The sequence below is a fragment of the Coenobita brevimanus genome, chromosome 19 (assembly GCF_032717465.1).
Source record: "Coenobita brevimanus isolate Jiangsu-jjx chromosome 19, ASM3271746v2, whole genome shotgun sequence".
Taxonomy (NCBI): domain Eukaryota; kingdom Metazoa; phylum Arthropoda; class Malacostraca; order Decapoda; family Coenobitidae; genus Coenobita; species Coenobita brevimanus.
Window position 1 is genome coordinate 28,543,770 of NC_136972.1, and position 15,118 is coordinate 28,558,887.

At 42.1% G+C, this 15,118-nt stretch overlaps 1 protein-coding gene across 1 annotated transcript; it reads left to right on the plus strand.

The window, feature by feature from the left end:
* The first annotated feature begins 2,515 nt into the window (after nucleotides 1-2,515).
* Nucleotides 2,516-13,697, plus strand: LOC145391731 (uncharacterized). Its single transcript, XM_080266266.1, has 8 exons — nucleotides 2,516-2,706; nucleotides 4,491-4,612; nucleotides 5,170-5,315; nucleotides 6,522-6,656; nucleotides 7,573-7,698; nucleotides 8,837-9,011; nucleotides 9,890-10,095; nucleotides 13,641-13,697. The coding sequence occupies exons 1-8, from the start codon at nucleotides 2,516-2,518 to the stop codon at nucleotides 13,695-13,697; spliced, it is 1,158 nt and encodes a 385-aa protein (XP_080122392.1).
* Nucleotides 13,698-15,118: the final 1,421 nt, after the last annotated feature.

The window sequence follows — 15,118 nt, forward strand, 5'->3', positions numbered from 1 at the left end:
TTCAGTGGATTATGGACGTGAAAAATGTCGAAAGAAATTAAAAAATATCTGTCCATGCTGGAAAGGGGCGATAATTAATGATATATCTGTAAATTATGCTGAGGGAAATTTATAGAATTATATATGTAACTTTCCCAATTGCTGCGTTAAGCAGTAGTAGAAGTAGTAGAATAAGTGGTAGTAGTCAATCAATTAATCACTAAATCCATGAACTTTAGCTTGTATTTAACATGCATAAGGATAGTAAGAGGCGCAATAATCAAAACATTCATTTAAGTAAAAATCTTATCCACTAAAGTAATAGTAGTAGTAGTAGTAGTATTAATAGTTGTATTAGTAGCAGTAGTAGTAGTAGTAGTAGTAGTAGTAGTAGTAGTAGTAGAAGTAGTGGTAGTAGTTGTAGTTTGTAATCCCAGGCTCGTCTGAAACGTGAACCCGGTGGACTGCAGGTTGAAGTTGCTCTCCTCCGGCAGTCGACCATCCTCCTTTTGGGGATAGGAAGGGACGTGAGGGACATTTGTATAATCGGGCAGTGGAGCCGACCGGTTCTATCTGTGCCACCACGAGAAGGCGTCCCCTCTCCAGCACCAATTAGATAAAAAAAAAAAAAAAAAAACTGAAATAGGGAAGAAGATGGCTTACACGGACACCTATAGACTCCACGAGGGTCAGTCAGGCAGTATGTAAAGTTACGCTGCCCCAGTCTTGCCCTGGAACAAGACTCGCTGTATCGATGTTATGTCCAGGTCCCTAATTGTACTACTGGGTGAACTGGGAGAAGGGGGAAGCCACCTTGTCCATTAGTCTGACCGGCACGAAAATCAGACACGGGTTCTTTCAGTTGCAAGGTGGATGTGCTAACCAATACACCATCAGCTCTCAAAAATGTTATTTGGAGAGAGAGAGAGAGAGAGAGAGAGAGAGAGAGAGAGAGAGAGAGAGAGAATTGTGGGAATGTATAAACAGCACCAGTAAAAGAAGAAAAAGTAAAACATAAGAATGCAAAAAACAGCAAACAATAAAAAAAATAATGTTAACAGAATACAGAAAACGGTAAAGAAAGAAAAATATTGCTGGGAAGAATTATATGGTTTTAAGGATGCAAAATTACCTATTAAAAAAAAAAAAGCAATAAGGAAGGATTAAAAGAAGAGGATAATTCACAAAGTTAATAAAGTTTACGCCCACCTACTCTGTTATGGATACTGTTGTTTATGGTACCCTGGCGACATTGATCCGGGACTGAGGTGGTGGCGGTGAGGTATTAGCTATCCGCCTGGCGTGAAGAGGGACTGTTCTATATGTTTATACTGTATTGGAGAGTTTATGGATGTTAATATTGTGTGCATGTGTGTGTGTGTGTGTGTGTGTGTGTGTGTGTTTTGACAAGTGATGTAAGTTGTGATTTACAGACGCTGATCGAGGTGAAGGTCATATGATGTGCTTTGATTTGAAACGCAAAGAAGCGATACTCTCTCTCTCTCTCTCTCTCTCTCTCTCTAACTTAATGACATTATGACATATCAATAGTAGGAGAATAAGCACTATTATAAGGAACTTGGATTAAGTATTGTGTGTGTGTGTGTGTGTGTGTGTGTGTGTGTGTGTGTGTGTGTGTGTAAGAGAGAGAGAGAGAGAGGGAGAGAGAGAGAGATTAATGGAACCCTACAGAAAAAGGGTTAGGCAGGAAAGATAAATAAGAGAAAGATAAATGAAGTTAACCAGTGAATAAATAGCAGGGAGAGAGTATAGTTTACACGATAACTTGACCATTCATATTTCATGAAGTTAAAACGTTGCTTTAGGTACACTTCAGTCCATTTATCTGTGTGTGTGTGTGTGTGTGTGTGTGTGTGTGTGTGTGTGTGTGTGCTGTGAGGAATTACATTAAAAATATATAAGTATAAGTATGCACTGTAGTTTTACGCTCTTTATTACTTGCATTAAATTCTTTGGAGGTTTCTTCTTTCGCCTCATATTATTACCACTAAAAAAAAAAATGCATACAGTTTTCCGATAGTTACCTTCAATTTTAAAATCATGCTTTGATCAAAGAACTAGACGGGGAAGCTTCTAAGCCTTTTTGGTCTGTAGTCCGAAAAGCGTTAGTGAGTGACTGATGGACTGCCTTGTCTTAAAATCCTCCAGCAATAAGAGAAATGCTTTTAACGCAAAACTGAGTTGGCACTGGCGTTGCTAGAGGGATGCCAATCCTGAAATATTCCTGGCCATCTCAGGTTTTCGAGAAATACCTCCAGAGACCCCTAAAGTCTTCTCCTTGGGTCAGCACACAATTAGGCTTGGCCATCCCTTAGCCATGACATTTCAAAATCCTTCACGCCCCGGTTGTTTGCTTGAGAGAGAGAGAGAGAGAGAGAGAGAGAGAGAGAGAGAGAGAGAGAGAGAGAGAAGCAAAATTTTCAGCCATTTCACACCATCATTGATAAAAGTGATACAAATACTACATTAATTCCAGATGCAGTAACTTTCAACACCGGAGTACAATTCTTCAACCATGGGCTCCAAGAACAGCAAGCATGATGGCTCTAAATTCCTCTTGGCCACCCTGGACGAGCACAAGGACTCCATCAACTGCCTGACGGTGGCGGAGGACGAATCGGTACTGGTGACGGGGGCAGAGGACAGGACCGCGAAGATGTGGACTACGAGGGAGGAGGGAGGCGCAGACTGCCTTGGAACACTGAGGTATGTGCAGGCAAGAAGCATGGACCTAACCCCATACTAATTGCTTGTAAACGTCCCTCAACTACCTCCCTATCCACCAAAAGGAGGATGGTGCTGTCTGGGAGGTAATAGCATAGCCCCTTCTCCATATTAATTGCCTGGTTATACAAACGTCCCTCAACTACCTCCCTATCCTAGAAAAGGAGGATGGTGAACTGCCGATCAGCACAAGCCTGCAGTCCACTGGGTTCACGTTTCAGGTGAACTTGAAGCAGCATCTATACGTATTATTACTATTGCTCTCCATATTTGACTCTCTCTCTCTCTCTCTCTCTCTCTCTCTGTTAGCTAAATACAAGTCGACTGAAGTGTACAGAGTATCTTCTAGGGTAAATATAAATAAATAAATAAAATAGTAAATAAAAAAAAATGACTGACTGCGAGTGCTGTTGTGGCCCAAGTTATATACGAAATGTAAACCCAGTGGTCTGCAGGCTTAAATTACCCTTCTGCAGTGTACTATTATCCCTTCGGGGAATAAGATTGGAGTTGAGGGACGTTTGTATCGACGGGCAGTGAAGTCTCCTGGTTACCTCTTTGCCACCACATGAAGGCGACCCTCTCCTGCACCACGTCCATGGACTGAAGGGACCAGCCACTATGAAGAGGGCTTAAATTTGTGCCTATCGACCACACGAGACATTAAGGCAGACAGTCCAAATCTTCCTTTAGAACACAACCTACAGCAGATGATTTTACACTAAGGTCCCTAATTGTACAGTACTTTCGGGTGAACAAGGACAAAAGGGAAACAAAATCTAATCAGCCTGAAAATAGATCTCCGGTTCTCTCAGTTCGGCGATGGACGTGCTAACCAATACAGAAAATACAGCCGTTCTCGTTATTATTACATTTAGATTACAAAATTTCAGAATACGATCAGGCTTATATTAACGTTTTTAAGATTTGTTTTTTTATATGAATAATGGCTGAGCAATTACGCCGAAATTTTAATGTTTATAAGTTTTTCTATCCTTTTATGAGTATAGAAGGATAGATAGATAGATAGACAGAGAGATAGATAGATGGACAGATAGAGAGATAGACAGATCACAGACACAAGCATAAATACACAGGTTAATAGACGGATAGACACAGAGAGATAAAAGTATAGACTAATTCTCTCTCTCCTCAGACGATTTTCCTCAGCTCACGAGATATATTTTGCACTGGAGGGGTTAGAAACAGCCTGCCTTAACCCCTTCACCACGAGAAGTCTTTCCTAAGCTGAATGAAAGCGTCTGGAAGCAGCAGAAATAAACTAATGAGGACTTTACACTACATCAAGGTGTTAATATTTTTCTATCTTCCTTTTTCTTCTTCGCCTTCGTCTTGTTTATTTTCTTCTTGGTCTTCTTCCTCTTCTTCTTCTTCTTCTTCTTCTTCTTCCTCTTCTTCTTCTTCTTCTTCGTCCTCTTCTTCTTTGCTTCCTCTTTTCCTCCTCTCATTACTCACTTTTTCCCATACACGTCCTTGCTGTTCCTTGGTCTCTCTCTCTCTCTCTCTCTCTCTCTCTCTCTCTCTCTCTCTCTCTCTCTCTCTCTCTCTCTCGCTCTCTCTCATAATTCCCTTCTTTTATTGTATTCCCCATTTCTTTGCTCATCTCTCTCTCTCTCTCTCTCTCTCTCTCTCTCTCTCTCTCTCTCTCTCTCTCTCTCTCTCTCTCATAATTCCCTTCTTTTATTGTATTCCCCATTTCTTTGCTCATCTCTCTCTCTCTCTCTCTCTCTCTCTCTCTCTCTCAGCGGGCACGAGGGTTACGTCACCTGCGTGGACGTCTTCGACACCTACGTCATCACAGGCTCCAGCGACTCGTGCGTCAGAAAGTATGACATGATGACGTGTACACCTGAATTTACTTATACAGGTAAGTAGTAGTAGGAGTAGTAGTAGTAGGAATAGGAGTAGTAGTAGTTGTAGTAGTAATCGTTTGGTGGTGGTAATAGTAGTAGTAGTGGCAGTAGTGGTGGTGGTGGTGGCGGTGATGGTGGTGGTGTGGTGGTACCAGTAATGGAAGTGGTGGTAGTAGCAGTAGTAGTAGTAGCAATAGTAGTAGTAGTGGTGGTGGTGGTGGCGGTGATGGTGGTGGTGTGGTGGTACTAGTAGTGGAAGTAGTGGTAGTAGCAGTAGTAGTAGTAGCAATAGTAGTAGTAGTAGTAGTGGTGGTGGTGGTGGAAGTGATACTGGTGGTAGTAATGATTACTGTAGCCTGAGATAGATAAATATACAGATAGACAGATAGATAGAGAGAGATATGGAAAAGAAAGTACATTGAGAGTGAAGATACTGAGGCAAAATGATGAATAGAAAAAGAATCACAAAAAAGAGAGACTAAGAACGTGCCTTTAGGGAAACAGATATCAATTCCTCTCTCTCTCTCTCTCTCTCTCTCTCTCTCTCTCTCTCTCTCTCTCTCTCTCTCAGGACACAGCGGCAGCGTGATGCGGGTGATATGTACGGGCGAGTATGTGATCAGCTCTTCCAAGGACCATACGGCCAAGGTATGGACTTTTGACACGGACGAGTTAGAAGATGGTGACACACTACGGGCATGTGTACGTACGCTGAAGGTAAGGACACTGTATGTACGTATGTGTGTATGTATGTACGTATTTTAAGGCATATAAACACAATACATTTACCATAATCTTTTCATGTTAAGCTGGTCCAGATTTTTTGTCCTTTTGCAGCTTATTTCACGTAGCTCAGTAGCAGACCATTGCCGTGCCGTGGCTCTGCACCCTTTCCATACTACTTCTTCGTGACTAGCATCATATTCTAGTGTTGATCTCTTGTTACAACCCAGCATTCATGATGGAGGGATGGCAATTTTACGTCAAGTTGGAGTAAAAATAAAGCATAAAATGTCCAACATCAAACTGAGCTGAAAGTGAACCCAGAGATCAGTAACGAGGCTAACTCTCTCTCTCTCTGTCTCTGTCTCTGTCTCTCTCTCTCTCTCTCTCGAATATTACGTCAAAGGAAAACTCACATGAGAGATTTTGTCGAAAGGCTCATGTTAACATATGGAAAAAGAGATTCCCACAGTTTTCATTTTACCTACACGTTCTCAGTGCCTCATATTACAATTCTTATTTATTTATTCATTTTTTTTATTATTTTCCATTACCCACAGAAGGCAATTTTATTCAGGTCTGGAGACTCTGTTGAAACCGGAGAGAACTGATACTGTATAACCCTTTTCAAGCCACTTCCCTATCCCCCAAAAGGAGCATGGTGGACTGCAGAAGAAGAGCAATTTTATACCAGAAGTTCACTGGGTTCACGTTTCAGATGAGTCAGGGATTGCACTACTACTACTACTACTTCTACTACTGCTTCTACTACTACTACTACTACTACTACTACTGCTGCTGCTGCTGCTGCTGCTACTACTACTACTACTACTACTGCAAGAGATTCATTCCCAAACTGAATATTCTCCCCATCTATCTCTGTCAATCCTCACCTCAGCCTGTTTCAATCCCTCACTCCTCAGTCCTCAATCCATCAATCCCCTGTCCATCAATACATCATTCCTCAGCCTCTCAATCCTCACTCATCAATCTTCAATCCCTCAGTCCATCAATCCTCAATCTCTCAATCCTCAATCTCTCAGTCCTCAACTCGTCCCCAAGGCCAGGGCAAAACAGTACACCCCTTGGCATTCTTCCACAGGGGGTTGGGTGGTTATTCGAGCAAGTAAGACGATTTTATTCAGTTGCGTGAAGCACAGGAGCCCGAGAGTGCTGATATTCCATTCCTCAATTCCCCAGGGCCACAGCAAGACGGTACACCCTCTCATCTTCATCCCCAAGGGGTCTGGTGCCTTGAGTGAGGACGTGATTATTACGGGAAGTGCTGATAATACCGCTAAATTGTGGTCTGTTGATACGGGCACTTGTCTTCTGGTAAGTTATCTTAAATCTCTCTCTCTCTCTCTCTCTCTCTCTCTCTCTCTCTCTCTCTCTCTCTCTCTCTCTTTCTGGCGCTTCTTTTTATCGTTTTCCATCCCATAATTCGTTTTTGTCATTGCATCAATCAGTGTTACGTCTTAATATCATCATTCCGTGTTTTACCTTCCTTTTTCTCTAGTATAATTCTAACATGTGTTTCTAATCTTGCTAGCATGCGATTTTCTATCTATCTGTCTATCAATCTGTCTGTCAGTCTATCTATATATCTATCTGTCTGTCTGTCTATACGCCTTAATATCAGAAAAGGTGACTACAAATGGATCGTCTTCATGTCACCCTTTCTCTAACTCTCAACGCTTCTTCTCCTCACCCTTGCTCTCCCCCCCGGGTCACTCACGGACACTTTCCTAATCATTTTCTCATTCTTCATTCTCTCCACACTGCTAAACCATTTCAGTTACTTCTCCTAAAGCTTTCCCGCACATCCACACTGACTTCACAACGCTCCATCACTTCCTCAATTGTCTGTCTCTCTCCATGCAACTCCATATCCACATCAGCACCACAACGTTCCTTCATTTCCTCAATTGTCTGTCTCTCCATGTAATTCCACATCCACATCAACACCACACCACTTCTTCACTTCCTCAATTGTCTGCCTCTCCACGTAATTCCACATCCACATCAACACCACAACGCTCCTTTACTTCCTCATGTGTCTGTCTCGCCACGTAACAGCACATCCACATCAACACCACAACGCTCCTACCCTTCCTTATTTGCCTGGCTCTCCACACGCAACTCCACACGCTCCTCCACACACAACGCCACACGCTCCTCTCAAATAACTTATGCCTCTTTTCATACGCATTTGTTTTCCTTCTAACTCTTCTTCTTCTTCTCGTTGCAGACCTACTATGACCACCGAGGAGCGATAATGACGATGACAACAGACATGGACGTGAGGGTGTTATTTACTGGTAGTGTTGACAAAACTATTAGGTCTTTTGATATTAGGACAGGCAGGTCATTGAAGGTACGTGGATTTATTTTGATGTTACTACTACTTATACTACTTTTACTACTAGTACTACTGCCATTACTATTACTACTGCTACTGCTAATATCACTCTACTACCACTATTATTATTATTATTATTATTATTATTATTATTATTATTATTATTATTATTATTATTACTACTATTACTACCACCACTGCTACTACTACTACTACTACGTCTACTACTGCTACTACTACTACTACTACTACTATTACTACTACTACTATTACTACCACCACTGCTACTACTACTACTACTACGTCTACTACTGCTACTACTACTACTACTACTACTACTACTATTACTACTACTACTACCATCACTACTACTCCTACTACTACATCGTTTACTACTACTACTGTTAATACCATCCACTCTCTCGATGTAGTGCTTTTTTCAGGCGACTGTGAATTGAGTGACAAGCAGAATAGTTTCCTGTACCCCAGAAAACAAATATTACATTTTTTGGTAACCACATAATTTAGAAATGGACGCCTGGTGGTCTAGTGGAAGAAGTCGCTCCATTTGCACGTAGGCCATCAGAGTTAAAGGCTACAGGATGCTTGGAGTTCTTGCTCACATATGCCGCTCAGGGGTTCTTGACTGGTTACTTTTTTTTCGTAGATGTCTGAACTGTGTGGCTAAATTCCTGGTCCTTCTCTCGTGATAGGACAATAAATTAATAAAATAAATAAAAACTGCATCCTAGTGCCGTAAGAAGAAGCAGTGCATTTTTTTCCCCCCAAATCTCATGTTCCCATTTTCGTTTCCAAATTCTAGCCATTAACTCATATAAAGTCAGTGTTATTGATGCTTCACAGTTGATATGACAATGAAAAAATACAACACAATAACCTGGCACCGTAAAATGGAACAGCTGTGCATTTTTTCGAATTCATATCCCTTTTTTGTATATCGTTTTTCGAGTTTCATTCCCCGCCTTTTCTATTTTCTTTCCAGTTTGAGTTCTTTACTCCTATAGATCTTTTTTTCGAATTCCAGGTCCCTATTTTATATTTCATTTCTCGAATTTCATCTTCCCCACTCCCCTTCTTTTTCCTTTCAAATTTGATCTCTTTCCTCCTATAACAATCAGTTGATGCCGCACAGGTGTTTGAGGGCCACACGGCGCCAGTGACGTGCGTGTCGGTGGTAAACAAACTCATGTACAGCGGGGACACGGGCGGCATTGCTAAGGGCTGGGCTTGGCAGTTCGGGGACTGTACGTGTGACTATCGCGGCCATAAGCACTCTGTTACCTGCCTCCACTTCCACAGGGGGATATGTGAGTGATTCTGAGTTACATTGTCTTTTTATCCACTTACCGGGAGTTTTATCTGTTTGTTTATCTTTACTCAGAAGCCGCAATCCGCGTGGCTTGCATCCCTTCAGCTCATATCACTAAGTTAACTCTCTACCTCATCCTCCGTCTCCCCTTTTCCCTCCCCTCCTCATCCTCTGTCTCCCCCTTTCCCCCCCCTCCTCATCCTCCGTCTCCTCCTTTCCCTCCCCCCCCCCACCTCACTCACATACTCTCCTAGCCAATCTCTTTTCCTCTTCACATGGGTAGCCATATCAATGAACTTTCTTGTATTCATTCAGTAAAGGAATTGTGTATGTACGATCATGTTTTTCCTGTTTTACTCTTATCTATCTGTCTATCAGCCTATCCGTCTATCTGTCTATACTCCTCCTACCTTCCAGCACATACGCATTTAACGCCACAACGCTCCGTAGCCCACGTGTCGAAAGTTCTTATATGTGTGAGTTTTCTGAAATAGTACTTAGCGTTGCCTCCTCCCTCCAGCTCATGGTCACGAAGCTCATAGATCCTTTCCCTGAGGTTCCTCTGTTTTGCCAACTTCCGAAAATACCCAGATACGTCCAATGTAAAGGATCCTGAACATCAGTGAGTTAATTTCCCCATTTGTCTGTCTCACGTAACTCCACACACACACACACACACACACACACACACACACACACACACACACACACACACACAGACACTTATCCAACTCACTTCAGCTTACGTATTTGGGGTGGGAAAGGGGACACAGCCTAGTAAAAATAAAGAAACCAGTCTCTAACCTGTCTCTTTCTCCCAACCAACATTTCTACTCTGTCGCAATGAACCACCTACTTATGCATTTTCCTTTTCAGTGTATACAGGCTGTGGAGACGGCATAGGGAGGGCTTTCGATGCCAAGACGGGTACCCTCCTCAACACCTTTTGCACCGTTGATCCCGAGGCTGTGATCAATTGCATGTCGGTGTGCAATGACAAGCTCTTCACAGGTAGCAGGGATGGCAAGCTGAGGGTGTGGGATATTAGTAGCAACCAACGGGCGCTGCAGGATGTTAATAAGGTGAGGTTGGAAGATTGTCTGTTTGTGTGTCTGTCTACTTACCTACCTACCTACCTATCTATGTACCTATCTATGTCTATCTACTTATCCCTGTCTGTCTGCCTCTACTTACCTACATATTTACCTACCTATCGGTCTGTCTATCAATTTATCAAGCTGCCTGTCTTTCTGTGTCTACCTACCTATCTATCCACCCTTCCTATCTATCGCTCTGTGTCTATGTGTCTGTCATTCTGTCTGCTTATCTATCTATCTACACGACTTCATCTATTGACGGAGTTAGTTCAGCCAATCTCCTCTCGAATTAAAAACAAAAAATCACCTGGTCTCATTAGAACCTTGGCTGATGAATTTCGAGCAGTGAAAGTCTTCGGGAAAAAAAAAAAAAAAAAAAACTTCCAACTATAAGAAATTACCCTGATTCTTATATATATATATATTTTTTTTTTTTTTTTTTTTTTTCAGTGATCACCCCAGCTTGGAAGAAGAACAATGGGGGAAGTGGAGTGGAAGATTTTGATGATAATAAAAGGGTCTTATGAGATGAATAAGGAAGAGAGAAAATTCCATCCCATCCAGAAGCCTTTAACATTCTGGAAGCCATATTCTCGTCGGTTAAGGAAGCTCCCTAACACCTCTTCCCAAGCGATTTATTGTGATTTTTACACCTTCCCGTGCTTGGACTGTCGTTGTATGTCGTACTTCGGGGGAATGTTTGCGTTTTCTTTGTCACTCACACACACTCTGTTTCTCTCTCTCTCTCTTTCTTAACATGATTTCCTTATCTAACCCCTTCTGCCCGAGGACATATATTCCTTCTTACTGAGGTGTGGGAGAGAGGGACGCCTTCACGTGGTGGCACCGACATGGCTGGGTGTTTGCGCTGCTCGGTTACTCAAACGTCCCTCAGCTCCTTCCCTGTTACCCGAAAGGAGGATGGTGGGCTGCGGGATGAGGGCAACTTCTTCCTGCAGTCCACCGGGTTCACATTAGAGAGAGCCTGGGACTGCAGTTACTATACTCCTTTTATTCCAACTTGGTCCAGATTTTCGTCCTTTTGCAGCTTATTTCACGTAGTTCAGTGACAGAAAAAGACAATTCTATGGCTCCACGTCCTTTCCACCTTACTTCTTCGTGACTAGCATCGTCATATAGTGTTAATCTGTTGTTTTAAATCAGCAGTGAAGGTGGATAGATGGCAGTTTGAGGCCAGGGTAGGGAAAAATGGTATACTGCTCCTCTTACTGCCTCCAGACGATTTAATTCAGCTGAGGAGAGGCTTTTCGATCTGGAGGGGTTTAGTATAGCCATCAACAACCCTTCCACCACAACGTATCTTCCCTTCAGCTGAATAAAATCGTCTGCCTAATGAGAAGCACGTCATCACACTTAATTTATTTTTATCTGTTAATTATTTTAGTCGTGTTCATAGGCCAGTAAATAAAAGAATCCTATTTAACTGGGTATGGTGTTCATTCTGCATCTATCGTGTTTTTCTCTTGCTATTTTCTAGACTCTACCGCATCCTAACTTTGGGTGGCAAAGAGGTCGGGATAATGATGATGATGATGATGATGATAATGATGATGATGATGATCGTGGTGGTGCTGGTGGTGGTGATAATGATGATGATGATGATGATAATGGTGATGGTGGTGGTGGTGGTTGTGGTGGTGATAATGATGATGATGGTGGTGGTGGTGATGATGATGATGATGGGATGGTGGTGATGATGATGATGATGGGATGGTGGCGATGATGATGATGATGATGATGATAACAGAGCCACATGCTATAGGTCTGACGTCACAACATTAATATCAAATTCATCATATATATCCAACAAATAAATGTATGTCTTGATAGCAATAAAATGTATCCCAAGTATTTTTCGTTCCTGTAAAGTTTCCTGTTCCTTCTCTTCGTCCCTTCACTACCAGATGTCTCTCTCAACACTCTAATGGACGGGACAACTCTAGTTTCTGTTCCAAGTGATGCCAGAGGAAAGTATTCAGCTGAGTGGGTCATAGGAGCCTGAGAGGGTTTCTGCTCTCTCCATTAACCCTCTCATGGTTGCTACAACTCTAGAATTCTTGTCCAGCTCACGTCAGATTATTTCATTCAGTTGAGTGTAGGTTATAAGGGCGGAATATACACATACCAGTGTATTATTATATTGTTTTGTACCGTATTTGCATACTGTAGTGTTCATGGCTTCTCTTAAAAGGATCATAAGTACCCCTTAAAAAATATGGGAAACTGGGTGAAGTTCATGGTGATCATGATTATAAAATTTATCATAATAGTCGCAATAATCTAGTGCACAGTATATATAGCATTTTAATTGGAGCAAGAAAGCACTAATGAGAAAAAAAAAATAGAGTAATGAAGCGAGTCGTGATTGGCTAACGAACTCGAGCGCTGATTGGCTCTCGTCCCTCAGAGTAAACATGGCCAGTGTGGGACGGACGGTGGAGTGTTTCACTTTTGTTTTAATCGTAATTTCTGGACTCCCTGCTACGCGGCACTTCAAGGTAATGTAGTCTACCATGTTCTTTTTTTGTTTGTTTCTTGTTTTTTTTAGTGATCTTTGTAGCCTGATGTTGTGAGGTGAGTTTTGAAGGCTTTAATGATGAGTGAAAGGAAATGTACAGATGTTAAAGTAGTAGTAGTAGCTGCAACCTCCGGCTCATATGGACGTGAACTGTATGGAATGCAGGCTGAATCTGTCCTTTACCTGAAGCCACCATCCTCCTTTCGGTAGATACAGAGTTAAGGGACGTTTGTACAACCGGGCAGTGGAGCTACCCGGTTGTATCAGTGCCACCGCATGAAGGAGTCCCTCATCAGCACCGGAAAATGAATACAGAACTTGATAATTATACGCTTCACGTTTCGATGAACCGCAGAAACAATACAGAGTGGAAACTAGCAATATAAGATAGATAAAGTAAAGTTCGTATTTCATTTTCTAGTGCCGCTGTCATTGTCATACCAGTTATAATACACTGATTTCGAATATATGAACCAGAATGAATGAACTGGATTTGTGAAGCTCCGAAACGAAATGAGTTTTTGAATCGAAGCTGAAAATATTATGATACAGTATTATTATTTTCTTTTTATGTTAGTGTTGCAAGAGAAGAGTTCCTCCCCCCATATTCTCACTCTCTCTCTCTCTCTCTCTCTCTCTCTCCACACCCAGCTAAGTCAACATAAAATTAACAAGGTATCTTTTATTATCATACTAAAACACTAAAACACCCACCCGTGACAAAGACCAGCCATGTCACGATAATAATAATAATAATAATAATAATAATAATAATGATAATAAAATCATAATAATAATAATATAATAATAATAATAATAATTATAATAATAATAGTATTAATAATGATGGTAGTGGTAATAATAATGATAATAATAATAAACCTCTCATGGTAGGGACAACTCTAGTATCCAATTCAGGCTACTGCCAGATGATTTAATTCAGTCGAGAATGAGTCATAGGAGCCAGTGTTTACATATACCCCTCTTATAGCCAATATTCCAAGATTATGGTATCCTCTTGAAGGGATATTTCCACCAATGTAAGTAAATCCACAAATCCTTCTAAATCCCAGGGGCTTGGTATCCCCTCGAAGACACATTTCCACCATAGTCACCACCATAACCACCATTATCAATACTATTATCACCATACCCCCTACCATACTCCGAACCACCCACACCACCCCCTGTTCCTATTTCCTGGTTGAGGCTATAGTACCGATCGGCCGTGGAACAGTCAAAGTTGAACCACCAGTCACACACGAAGTACTGTTGGTTGAAGAGGGTTCCATTGGGGCACAGGAAGGAGTCCATTCGTCCGTCTGACTGGCATATGTGAAATACCTGTTTACAATGAAACGGAAGGTGGTGAGCGGATGTATGATTTTGCCTTCGTATACACGTATCTGTTAACAGGCAAAACTGAGAAAATTATTGATAGTAAGTTGACCCACGCTGTGGCCAAAAACTTGATTGGTACATAGAGATTTTTGGAAAGAAAAGTGGAAGACTGAATACTACTTTGCTTTCTAGTGCATTTACTAATTAATTTTTTTTGGTGAAATACTAGGATATCTTAATAATTTCAAGTTATTTTACACTACCTGAATGTGCTTCTTGTAGTGATGGTCTAATACTGAATAAAATCATCTGGAGAATGCAAGAATAAAATATGACATCTGTAGGCTGAAACGGTAAATAATGCTCCAATGATTACTCACCTGGCACCCTGCTTCCGGGGCCTGATCAGCATAGTAGCCTGGAGTAGAGTCACACAGGAATCCAGTGTTGGGGATATAGGCCAATATAGGAAAGTCTACCCCCGGAGTCCCAAAAACTGCCTCTAGGTGTGCAGTCGAGAGTGTCAGCCCGAAATTGAGAGAGCCACTGTAACTTTCATCTGTGGTGTTAGGGATGGTGTAATTGCCACCGATTGTACCTCTGTTGCCAACACCACCATAATTGCTGCCTCTAGTCCTGCCAACATTGATTTTACGGACCAAACTGCCATAGCCGTTGTTTATCCCTCCGCTGCCACCACTTATCCCACTGTTGCCACCACCACCACCATAACCACTTCCACCAACTCCTCTGCCTGTCGTTTTTTCACTACTATCATAACCGCCTCTATCACCATTATTGCCCACTGCACCTCTGCCAACACCTCCTACACCTCTGCCACCACCACTACCATAGCCATTTCCACCACCACCACCACTACCATATCCATTTCCATCACCGCCACCACCACCATAGCCACTTCCACCACCTCTCCTGCCACCACCACTTCCACCTACCATACTTCCAGCACTACCATAGCCACTTCCACTACTACTCTTACCACCACTACTACCACCACCCATATTTCTGCCACCACTGTAACCACCTCCAACCTCAGTTCCACCCTTCCTGTCTCTACCACCACTCATTCTACCTCTGCCAACACTGCCCATATCGCTTCCACCACCT